The sequence below is a fragment of the Rhinopithecus roxellana genome, chromosome 4, assembly GCF_007565055.1.
Source record: "Rhinopithecus roxellana isolate Shanxi Qingling chromosome 4, ASM756505v1, whole genome shotgun sequence".
In the NCBI taxonomy this organism is placed as follows: domain Eukaryota; kingdom Metazoa; phylum Chordata; class Mammalia; order Primates; family Cercopithecidae; genus Rhinopithecus; species Rhinopithecus roxellana.
In genome coordinates, this window is record NC_044552.1 from 150,283,031 (window position 1) to 150,296,059 (window position 13,029).

Below are 13,029 nucleotides of genomic sequence, written 5' to 3' on the forward strand. Positions count from 1 at the left end.
TTCTCCCCTTCCTCAAAGAGTATTCTACAAATAGTCAATTTCTGCCCAAAGTGCCTGAGTCTCTTTCTTCTCCATAGATAATGACAACAAATCTGGAGCACCTTGAAGAGCAGGGACAAATCTAAGTAACCCCACAACAGACAGTAACAGCACTGCTACCAGAAAGTTTTCCTAGTCTACAAATGAAGGGAGGCAGACTGGCTGAGCACCACCCAAGGAGTGCTTTGAAACGGCACGCTGTCTTTACTCCCCAGCATCCCTCCACAGCCAGTGCTGCTTTTGCTTTCAGTTCCTTCCCAGGGTGAACCTGGTAAAATAAAGACGCAAAATAAGCTTCCAGTAAATGAAATGAGTTCTACATATGGAACACTTACTAGGTACAAATAAAATGACAGTACATCAAATTTCTTAAAATAGTTTATTTATATCAACTAAAACTGATACATATTTGGTCATTCAACACTATTTTGCCCATGAGGTTCTGTTAGTGCTTTAGTTACAAAAGTAGTAGTAAGCATAGCATTACCTTCATAAGTGTGATAGTTGTAGTAGGCAAAGTGATTCCTTCTCCCTGGGATTAAGACACATGCCAGGACCCAGGTGAAGGCAGCATCAGCAGGACAGAGACCATGCAGAACACGCGGAATAGGGAAGGAGGAGAAGAGACGCAGAGGGTGAACTTCAGTGAGACACATTTCAAAGGAAGAAAAGGTACACTTCACCCATCAGCTTTTGTGAGGACAAGACTATACTAGTGCCCCAGTCAGTGTTTTAGAAACCAATGCAGACTGTTAAGGGAAACCACAGGACAACAGGTGAGTCACCAAGCAGCAGGACAGCAACAGTGAGTTAATCATATAAAGGGCTACCACCCCACTGGGCTGATTTCTTCTGTTTAAAGAACACATTCAAATCCAAAGCAAAGAACGAAATAACATATTTGCTCCCCATTCCTCCAAAAGACAATGTTGAGCTCATGACCACATCTCAAAAACTCCTAACCACACCCAGCAGAACCTCAGCATTGAGGATATAATGCTTGGCTGACAATGTGCCCAGGGGAAATACAGTACTTATCCATTCATAACAAATCATTATGGATGAATATTATTTTCTCATAAATGGCAAAGAGGTCAATTTCATTCAGCATGCTGACTAAACGACATCATGACTTAGTGAAAGAACATGGCTTTGGTGCAGGGAAGACCCTGGCCTTGCATTCAGGCTTGCCACTAACCCCTAGGTCACCCTCAAAATAGTGGTACCAGACCTGAACTTCAGACATTTGTGGAACAAGTTAAGCTATCCCATAAGCACAGGGCTCACGAGAAGTCGGGACTAGAGGCAGAGTCACTTGTCACATGGCACTGTGTGTGATTCCCTCCCGCTGTGTGAATTACCTGAAGGCAGGAACCAACTTAATCCTTTTGTATCCATTGCTTTGCCTAAAGTAGAAGGGTTAATGAATGCTGACTGAAGGCAGCAGAGAGCCATGAGGAATGCAGTGTACTAATAACCATGTAACAAATGCTGTTGCCAGTATTTGGTGAAAAGTAGTACAGAACTGTGATCTACTCCATACCTACAAAAAAATATTCTATATATTTGATTACCTGAGAGACTATACGTATGAAAGCAGTCGAAATAACAATTCTCACTAGAAGAGAACTTCCCAAGGTGAAGGGCTTTGATGTGTTTTGGTGCTCTGCCTCCAAGGCCCAGAACGCAGTCTGACACACAACAAGTGTCAGTAACTATTCATCAAATGCACGAGCCAGTGAGTGAATTCTCATCCAGTTTCTGCTATCTACCAAATCAACTGTCCATTACTCATTTGAAAATTATTCTGTCAGCTGCTATTTATCAATTTATCTAAGGACTTAACACTCTTAAATCCTCAAAAATTTGGATTTGGAGAACAATCATTAGTTTCTAGAATTTAATATAAAAATTTAAAGGGCAGACCCAATACCCAAAAAAGAGCCTAAAAATTTTTAAGTTCAAAAACGAATGGCTGCTTCACAGTTGCCATTCATTATCTCAGATAACCAAACACCAATGCTCGCACACACATTATAGACACACAACAATAACTGGATGTGTTTCCAAACTACAGTGAGATAATTTAAATAAACTTTCCACCCAGAAAACTGAGGTTAGCAACACCAAATATTCCTCACAAATAGCTAATCAATTAATTTTTTTAAAGTCCTGAAGCATAAGTAAGTATAAAAGCTACTACCTAAAGCCACACTGCCACTAACTGTGGCATCAAAATGATACCATCACCTCCTGTATTTATATAACCTACTCTACCATGAGACTGCTGGACAACAAATATCGTATCTAATCATTAGTTAATTAAAATAACCTAACTGTAAGAAACTAAAGAAATCTTGCAAATAAAAATAAACTCTCAATCAAAGAATAAAAAATGTAATTCACGTTCATGGAGCCATATATCATACACATAACTGGTTCAATTTTCTGCTAATTTGTGATTACTAAATTGGGCTTTCTTTCAATGCAGCTTGGGATGCGGGTGCAACACTCTGATCTTCACAGTATTGTATAATGCAAGTCACATAACAGCATTTAATAATGAAATAAGAAATGAAGTAATGTTAACTGAATGATAAATGTCATGTACAGCATACATATGTGCAATATACACTCTACGTGGCAATGTGTGTGTAAAAAGACTTTCTTAAGAACGCCTATATATTTCTCTACTCAATGGCTAACTTGAAACAACAGCTTTGGCGTATTAGAGTTCTACAAACAAAACACTTAAGAGTGACTTGTAAAAATAAATGTAGTCTGTTATTTTAAAATCAAACAGCCTTCCTCTTACTAAGATGGGTTTCTTAGATATACAATTTAAAGATATTCTTTTTAGATATTGTCCATGCATCAGAAACAACAGTTAGACACACAGACACACACACCTTTATGAAATCTGCTCCTAAAAGGGGTAAATATCACTTTGTCAATGTTAGTAGATTAACTATTTTACTAAAGTTATCTTGGGAAAAAAAATTAAGGGATTAAAATAATTTAAAATTGTCTATACAGTAGTTAAATTTTGTTTCTTAATACTCATTTTTGTCCATGTGAACCATTTTTATGTAAATATATACATATTTTATAACCTTAAGTTTTTAAAGAAATAAATGTTATCTTATGAGAGTTACCTTTTTTAAAAAAAATAATGGCTAAAAATGTTAAGTCAGCCAACAGAAGACTACCTGAAGATGCATTAGAAAGTACAAAGATTTAAAGCTAAAAATGCACATTAATAATATATGCTGGTGTGACCATCTTTCTCACCTGGGCTTAACTCTACTAAATAGGGCAGCTTCTCTGGAGGAAGGGCGGAGCCATAGCCAGACCCGTCAGCTCTCTCCTTTCCCTTGGGTGTCTTGCCTTCCAAATGTTTCTTGGTTTTCTTTGGGATGTGGTCTGGTGGCCTCCTCTTCAACTGAAAGACTAAAATCCCTAGAACAGCAGCATGGGAAATCATCAGGCAGACTCAGGTTGGTCAGGATGGCCAGCTGACTGGCAGTCAACTGTGCAAAGCTTTCTCAAGAAGATGCATGTAATTTAGCAACATCTGCCAAGGAATCACTGAGTAAAGCTTACCCAATTTATACTTTTACTCAACAGAGGAAATATTAGCCTCTTGGTGTGTTTGAAAAGCTCTAGCAAGCAATTTCCAAAGAGTATTCTAAATTAACAGCTACCTAAAGACATCATAAGCTTGAAAAACAACACATCAGTTTAAGAATAAATGCTTACATTAGTAAACAACTCTATGATCGGTAAATACATTCATATATATAAAAACCACATTCACACACAAATACACATATGAAAATGTACTTTTAGGGTGGTAAGTACACCAAAATCTCAGAAATCACCACAAAAAACACTTATTCATGTAACCAAATACCACCTGTTCCCACAAAAGCCTACTGAAATAAAACAACAATTCTATTACTAACAAAATAAGTATGTGTATTTTTAGTTGACCTGATTATTAAATTCAACTTAAAGAATTAAAGCAATTTGCCTTTAATAAAATTTTAACTTTATACTGTTTTTAAAAAGTACTAACCAAGTGTTTTAAGGAGGATAGAAATTTGCTTGCTGAGAAAGTTTTTTTAGTGTTTTAAAACTACCAATCTACATTCCATATTGACACGATTAAATGGCAATATATTTTTATCTCGTTATTAATGCAAGGCCCTCTACAGAGTTAACAGTTAACTTACGACGTGAATTTGAAAGAAAACCATATTTTCTTAAAAACACAGCTTTAAACTTTGACTGCTTTGAAATAATTAGGGAAAATTGTTTCAGTAGTGCTAAGTGTGTATTCATTATCTGGAATGACTAAATCACTGGACAATCTATAGGGTTACAGAAGTCATTTTCTCTATTATAACAAATTTGTTCAAACATCACACAGTTAATGTGGTCAGCATGAAATGTGTTATCTACTACTGGTAGATACCAATAACCTTCCGCTTCTTGCTGTAGTGCTAATATTCTAGTTTCTCCATAAGATGTGTGATTTACCTGCAGTATCACCATTTGTTCAGTATCTAACACATGAGACTCAGATAAGCTAAGTATGGTCTTAGGGACAACAGCATCACTTAAGAATCATCAAGCAAGTAAATGAAGGAGGCAGAAAGCTCTACAGCAAAAAGCCATCCACATGGAGAAACCCCGTCTCTACTAAAAATACAAAATTAGCCAGGCATGGGGGCGGGCGCCTGTAATCCCAGCTACTTGGGAGGCTGAGGCAGGAGAATTGCTTGAACCCGGGAGGTGGAGGTTGCAGTGAGCCGAGATCGCGCCATTAGACTCCAGCCTGGGTAACAAGAGCAAGACTCTGTCTCAACAGCAACAACAACAACAAGGCCATCCAAAAATATTTATGTACACATCTCCTACATCATGCGGTAAGGTGAACACCTGGTATATCGTGTAGGAATCTGGTGTAAGTAATCCTTTAATAAGGTTACTACCTTTGTCACTTGGCCATTCCCTGAAGATTTGTAAAGGACACTCATCATCATCAAGAATAATTTCTTTAGCACCCTTTTCATCAGAATGCTGGGCTCCAGGAGGAAGCATAACCTAAAAAAACAAAAATAATTAACTGTGAATGTGCCAAAGTAACTAGGTTGGTAACTACTTAAAAGAATACACTTACTGCTTTTGAATGAATAAAATGTCACTGTAGAATTATATTAATCAAGCACTAGAAACAATTCTCACTCATCATCTAAATAATCATCAATAAAAGTGAAAAGTAATAGTCTACAATAGAAAGCTAAGCCAGCTGATTTGGCTGCTTTTAATCACCTGGTCCCTAAAAAGAGCTAGACTGAATATTTTTTTTTTTTTTACAACCTTTCATATGGAAAGGCAGTATGTAATGGTTAACTTCTGCATAATTTCTTCACTATTGCAAATTTCAATCTCTCTAGTCCTTAAACCACCTTTTCACATTCAAACAATTGTTTTTATAAAGTGGGTTCATACAATATGTGATCTCTTAGGATAACCACCACACAACAAGCCAGAATAGTTTTCATTTTCTTGTAAATAATCTCTTTATGATAAAATTTTAATCAGACCATTTAGATATATTACAGGGCAAGTAGTCATTCATTCAACAAATGCTTTTAACCACCTGCTTCAATATACTGTATTCACTGAACTCTTAAAAATTCATAATGCTGTATTACTTTTTTATTATGTTTTTACTAGAGCCAAACAGTTTTTTTAATCATCTAAGAAAGCCCCCAAAACACTGTAATATGGAGGAGAGTGGGAGATGACGGTTGTCCAGTATTCTTCTAGACTTCGGGCTGGTGCTTCATCTTCACTCTAACAGCCTGCTAACACGAACCAAAACAGGATTAGAGAGAATAAGAAAAGAAGGCCAAGTCACTGGCATGTGAACATTACTTGCAACCTGTAATTAATGTAATGATGTTATCTTAACAGACCTCACCACCCAAATGTATCCTCACGCTCACATACCAAATGGGTTAGACTCTTTTACAGAACCCCGTAATTTCTCTCTACACTGCTTCAATTACCTTAAAAAGACAAATAGACTATAACATACCTTATCATAAATTAATCTTTCTTCATAGTGTTTCATATTAAATTCAGTATCTTGGCTCAGAACACATACTACTTCAGGATCTGACCTTCACTCATCTCTTTAGTCTCCATCGTTATCAAACATTTAGAGCCAAGTCACATGGAACCAGAATTGTCACACTCGGTGACATATATCATGCTTCCATGACCCCTCCTGCCCCAACTTTCAGGTCTAATAACATTCATTCATCCTTCAGCTTAAGTACAACTTCTCTAGAAAGCATTCAATGATTTTCATTCTAATAGAAAAGCTCCCTGTTTTTCTATTTCTATTTCTTAGTCTTTCTGTCTCCCTTTATTATAAACTCTAAGGGCAGCTTCTTCTTATCCCAGGATAATACTAACAAGGAGAAAATTTATTGAATAATTAAACAGATAAAATAATGAATAAAGAATATGAAAACAGCTACAATTTATAAAATGGCGAGCTGGGCCAGGCGCAGCGGCTCATGCTTATAATCCTAGCACTTTGGGAGGCCGAGGCGGGTGGACTGCCTGAGCTCAGGGGTTCGAGACGAGCCTGGGCAACACAGTGAAACCTCGTCTCTACTAAAAAATACAAAAAATTAGCCAGGGATGGCAGCGTGCGCTTGTAGTCCCTCAGCTGTTCAGAAGGCTGAGGCAGGAGAATGGCTTGAACCCAAGAGGCGGAAGTTGCAGTGCGCCGAGATCATGCCATTGCACTCCAGCCTGGGTGACAGAGCGAGACTCCATCTCCAAAAATAAAAATAAAAAAATGAAAAGGCGAGCTGAGAAGATAAAGAATTTCAAGGCAAAACAATAATTACCTCCTGATTTGTACTGCCTAATCTTGTAGAAGAAAACTGGTTAGGAAATAATAGAACAGAAAACCAAAACCAGAAGAAACACTCAAAGGAAATTATCAAATGATTTCACAAGGGACTGTCAGTAAAATCCCAAGATAGGAAATTATCAAATGATTTCATAAGGGACTGTCAATAAAATCCCAAGATAGGCTTTTATAACTGGAAAACCCCGATTAAGGTGCTCCTTCACTTTCTCATTCTCATCAGTAAAAATGAGCCAAAAATTACTGAAAGGAAACAGATGTTACAAAGTTTATCAGATGCAATTTTATAGAACAGTTTATTATTAAATAGACTTATATACACTAATCAACATAAACATTCCCTTGGCAAATACTGGAGCAACACTATGTATCAGATGCAACACTAGACTTTTTTTTTTTTTAATAGAGCCTCGCTCTGTCACCCAGGCTGGAGTGCAGTGGTGTGATCTTGGCTCACCGCAACCTCTGCCTCCCGGGGGTTCAAGTGATTCTCCTGCCTCAGCCTCCCAAGTAGCTGAGATGACAGGTGCCCGCCACCATGCCCAGTTAATTTTTGTATTTTTAGTAGAGACGGGGTTTCAAGTTTCTGCCCTCAATGTTCACACAACAGATGAGGGACACAGATCAGAAAGCATCAGGCCTCTGTTCAGTAGTACAGACCCTATGTACATTGCTGTTTTACTAATAGTATTCTGACTTAGGAAACATTGTACAGCAGTTGCTAATCAATTGTAAGTATAAGGAACACTTAAAAAACCCATCATATCCATGGACTTAATTATTCTATACGTAAATTATGTGTCCTATATATACAATCATGCTTGCTACATAGTTCTTGTGAACAGATAAGTGATTATCGTATAAGGCCCAGGATTATAACAGAGCTCTCCTGTACTTCAAGTAACTGTCAGGGCAACACACCACAACGTCCTCTAGCTCAGGTATTTTTTCTTCAGAGACAATGTACAATTACCTTGACTGTACAATCTTATAACCTTACCCCATCAACAGCCCACAAAATATGGCAGAACTTCTCCTTCAGAGAGAATGCACAATTACCTTGACTAAACAACCTCACCCCATCAACGCCCCACAGAGTATGGAAGAACTCTAGTTCATGACAGTGTTTCTTTATCTATGGATTCTCATTTAGAAGTATAAATTTTAAAATCTCACTTCTGAGACAACCATTTTCCTTCAATTTTATCAATATTATTTCTTGCTTCCTACTAAATAAAGGCCAAAGAAATAAAAAGGTGCATCAAATTACCAAATACCCATGCTCATCTATCTTCTCCCTTCCCCACAACGAAATGAGCTTGGCTGTATTTCTTTCTGATTCTGAATAACACAAGTTCACTGTAAAAAAAATACAAATACAGAAAAAGCACAAGAAAAAAAAACTACTGTGAGATAACTATATTTTTGTGACCATACTTTCAATAATTATCTTTATGCATTTATTTTATGCAATTCAGATCTTAATCATTTAACACATTTTAAAAGCCTTTGCCTCCCTCTTTCCCTCACTCAGTTTGAAAGAGAGTATCTTTTCTATGCATTTACCTTTCTCTTTGCTCATGTAAACATATCCACAGCACTGTGTTATCTGGTTTTGTTATGATGACCGGGTATTGGTAAATGTACAGGCAAACCTTGCTGCTTTATTATGCCTCAAGGATATTGCTCTTTCAAGAAAAAACAAATACAAGATGAAGGTTTTTGGCAAGCCTGCGTTGAGCACGCCTACTGGTGCCATCTTTCCAACACCATGTGTCTGTGTGTACATTGTATTAATTCTCACATTACTTCAAACTTTTTCATTATTATTATTAAATCTGTCATGGTGATCTGTGATCTTTGATATTACTAGTGTTTTTGGGTGCCATGAACTGCACCCATGTAAGATGGCAAGCTTAACTGATAAATGTGTGTGTTCTGAATGTTCCACTCCCCATCTCCGCCTCTCCTTGGCCCTCCCTATTCTATGAGACATAGTAATATTGAAATTAGGCCAATTAATACCCTAAAATGGCCTCTACGTGAAAGGAAAAGCTGCACGTCTCTCACTTTAAATCAAAAGCTAAAAATTTATTAAACATAGTGAGGAAGACATGTTGAAAGCAAAGACAGGCAGAAAGCTAGGCTTCTTGGTGCCAGTCAAGTGATTAATGCAAAGGAAAACTTCTTAAAGGAAATTAAAAGTGCTACTCCGATGAACACATGAATGGTGAGAAAGAGAAACAGCCTTATTGCTCATATGGAGAAAGTCTGAATGGTCTGGATAAATGACCAAATCAGCCACAACATTACAGCCAATTCTACTTTAGAGCAAGGCCCTAACTCTTCAATTCTATGAAAGCTGAGAGAGGTGAGAAGAGAAAAGTCTGAAGCTAGCACAGGTTGATTGGTGAGGTTTAAGAAATGAAGCCATCTCCATAAAATAAAAGTGCAAGGTGAAGCAGCTGATGGAGAAGCTGCAGCAAGTTCTCCAGAAGATCTAGTTAAGATCATTAATGAAGGTCACTACACTAAACAACAGATTTTCAGTGAAGATGAAACAGCCTTCTATTGGAAAAAGCAGCCATCTAGAACTCTCTAGCTAGAGAGGAGAAGGCAATGCCTGGCTTCGAAGCTTCAAAGAACAGGCTGATTCTTTTGTTAGGGGCAAATGCAGCTGGTGACTTTAAGGTGAGGCCAACGCTCACTTACCTTTCTAAAAATTCTGGAGCTTTTAAGAATTATACAAATCAACTCTGCCTGTGCGCTATAAATGAACAACAAATCCCAGATGTCAACACATCTATTTACAGCATGGTTTACTATTTTGAGCCCACTGTTGGGACCTACTGCTCCGAGGAAAGAAGAAAAAAAAAAAAGAACCCTTTGAAAATATTACTGCTCACTGACAAGGCACCTACTCACCCAGGCTCTGGTGGAGAGTTACAAGATTAACATTGTTTTCATGCTTACTAAAGCAACACCCACTCTGCAGCCCATGGAACAAGGAGTGATTTTGATTTTCGAGTCTTATTATTTAAGAAATACATTTCATGAGGCTATAGCTACCATAGATAGTGATTCTCTGATAAATCTGAGGTGCAAACCTGGAAAGTATTCACCATTCTAGATGCCGTTAGAACATTCATGATTCATGGAATAAGGAAAAATATCAATACTGACAGGAGTTTGGAAGAAATTGATTCAAATCCTATAGATGATTTGGAGCTGTTCAAGACTTGAGTGAAGGAAGTAAATGAAGATGAGGTGAAAACAGGAAGAGAACTAAGATTATAAATGGGGTCTGAAGATGTGACTGAAATGCTGCAATCTCATGGTAAAACTTGAACAAACAAGGAGTTGCCTCTTAGGAATAAGCAAAGAAAGTAGTTTCTTATGGAATCAACTCCTGGTGAAGATGCTGTGAACGCTGTTGAAATGAAAACAAAGGATTTCAAATATTATATAAACTTAGTTGATAAAGCAGTGGCAGGGGTTGGGAGGGCTGACTTCAATTCTGAAAGAAATTTTACTGTACATAAAATGTTATCAAACAGTACGGTATGCTACAGAGAAATACTTTGTGAAAAGAAGAGTCAATCAATGCAGCAAACTTCATTTGTTGTATTTTAGGGAGTTGCCACAGCCAACCTAACCTTCAGCAACCACCACCCTGGTCACTCAGCGGCCATCAACATCCAGGCAAGCCCCTGCACCAGCAAAAAGATTACAACTTGCTGAAGGCTCAGATGATTGTTAGCATTGTTTAAGCAGTAAAGTATTTTTAAATTAAGGTAGGTACATTTTTTCTTAAACACAATGCTACTGCACACTTAATAGACTACAATATACTAAAAGCATAAGTTTTATATGTGTTGGGAAACCAAAAAACTTGTGTGACTCACTTTATTGTGATGCCAGATTTACTGTGGCGGTCTGGCACCAAACCTGCAACATCACCGAGGTGTGTGCCTGTATATATCTCCAGGTCAACCGGTAGAGATCTAATCGACGTTGCAGAGCAACATGTCACTGAGTGGCAGAAGCACTCCTTAGTGCTGGGCTTGTTGTGTGCTCTTTTATTGCTATGCACAGAATACTGCAAAAATAAATGCTCATAGAAATATCCTCAGGAATGTACTGGATTTTTGTTTATTTTAGATGTCACAACTAATATTTACCACCATATTTCTAAACAATGTGTCCTTACTGCTATTTACCTTCAGTTTTGGACATTATCTCCAATCTCGAGTGTGTGCCGTTCAGGACTACTGCAGAGGAATCTTCTGGACTTTCCTTCCCCACCATCTTTGGGAATTCCCTTCTCCTGACAGATTCTATTCTTGAATTCTCCCTCTCTCTCTTTCTTGGCCTACTCCATCATTCTGCTGGACAATGTCCTCCAGCACTTTTTTGAGATAGGGCACATGTGAGGTAAATTTTTGTCTTGCATGTTCTGAAATGTCTTTATTCCATCCACCTAACACTTGGTTGACAGTCTGGATTGGAAATCATTTCACTCTGCATTTGAAAGTACATGCCATGTCAGATTCCATAGTTACTGTTGAGAAGTCTAGCACCAGTCTTACTGCTAAAACCTTTACATGTAACTTGAATCGTTTTCTTTTGAATCATTCTTTTTAACACTAGTTTTCTGCAATTTCAAAATAATAAGCTTTGGTTTGGGTCTTTGTCAAAGCAATTGTACCATTATTCAGTGGGCCTTTTCAACCTAGAAACTAAACTCCTTCAGTTCTGAGAGAGATTCTAGCAGTATTTCCTTGATAATTTCCGTCTCTCTCCATTTCCTTTGGTTTTCTTTCCTTTTTTTTTTTTTTTTGAGACAGTCTCGCTCCGTTGCCCAGGCTGGAATGCAATGGCAAGATCTCGGCTCACTGCAACCTCCCGGGTTCAAGTAATTGCCCTGCCTCAACCTCCCAAGTAGCTGGGATTTCAAGTGCACGCCACCATGCCAGGTTCTTTTTTTTTTTTTTTGTATTTTTAGCAGAGACAGTTTCGCGGTGTTGACCAGCCTTGTCTCAAACCCCTGACCTCAAAGTGCTGGGATTACAGGAGTGAGCCACCATGCCCGGCTTCCTTTGGTTTTCTCTGATTGATCCCCCTTTAGTATATGTTAGATATTCTACACTAATAATCTAAATATCTTGTCTGTTTTACTTCTTTTTCTCTTTGATCTGTACTTAGGTAGATTTCCTTATTTTCCACCTATCTTATTAATATTTTCCCCCTCTATCTCTTATTTACTTAATAAAATTTCTAAGAGCTCTTTCTCTGTTTCTTTTTCTGGCATTCTAGTCTTATTTCATGGATGCACTACTTTCTTTATCTCTGTGAGTCTCAGTGTTGTCAAACTTCCATCTGCTCTCTCTAGTTTCTCCCTTTTAGCTCCAGTTTTCTTAATGTTTGTGTTGATTTGTCCCCATTTTAAAGGTACTTTTTTCAAATGTCTGTTGAACCTTGGCTATCGACATTTGACAGCAAGTCCCATGAAAGCTGAATGTAAAGCCTATATATGTGGGCAAGGGTTACTGTTGCTAAGTCTCAGAGTGATGTTATTAGACCAGAATTTCCAAAGGTCCATTTACATACAAATCTTTCTTTCAACAAGTGCCTTCTGAGAGTGATCCATAAATCTTCTAAGACATCAGTATTCTGGGTACAGTCTTTCACTTCATCCTCCTGTTTTCAGTGAAGACCCTTGTCACCTTGTGCTAGTCCTGTTACCTCCAAATCCAAGGACTCCATTCAACACCCACTCATCTCCCATTAGTTTTACTCTAGCCTTCAGCACTTAGGGTAGGGAAGTGAATCTGGTGGAGTCTGCCACTTCTTATAGAAACTTTCAGCCCAATTTCTTCTTTTCAGCCCTGAGAAAGTTTCAAAGCCTCTAATTCCTGAGTCTTCCTGCAGCTGGGACACACTTGCCTGCTTGTCTCCACATCCTCCCAGCAAGACTTCTCTGCTCTGGCAAGTTAGAGACCTCTCATTCACACCTGCCAGATTCCACAGAC

General features: G+C 38.0%; 1 protein-coding gene across 1 annotated transcript in view; it reads right to left on the bottom strand.

The window, feature by feature from the left end:
* AFDN (afadin, adherens junction formation factor) overlaps window positions 1–13,029 on the bottom strand; it is a 142,286-nt gene that overhangs the window by 72,909 nt on the left and 56,348 nt on the right. Inside the window, 2 exon segments of the mRNA XM_030928608.1 lie at window positions 3,331–3,498; window positions 5,037–5,148. Of these exon segments, the coding sequence (XP_030784468.1) occupies window positions 3,331–3,498; window positions 5,037–5,148 (280 nt within the window).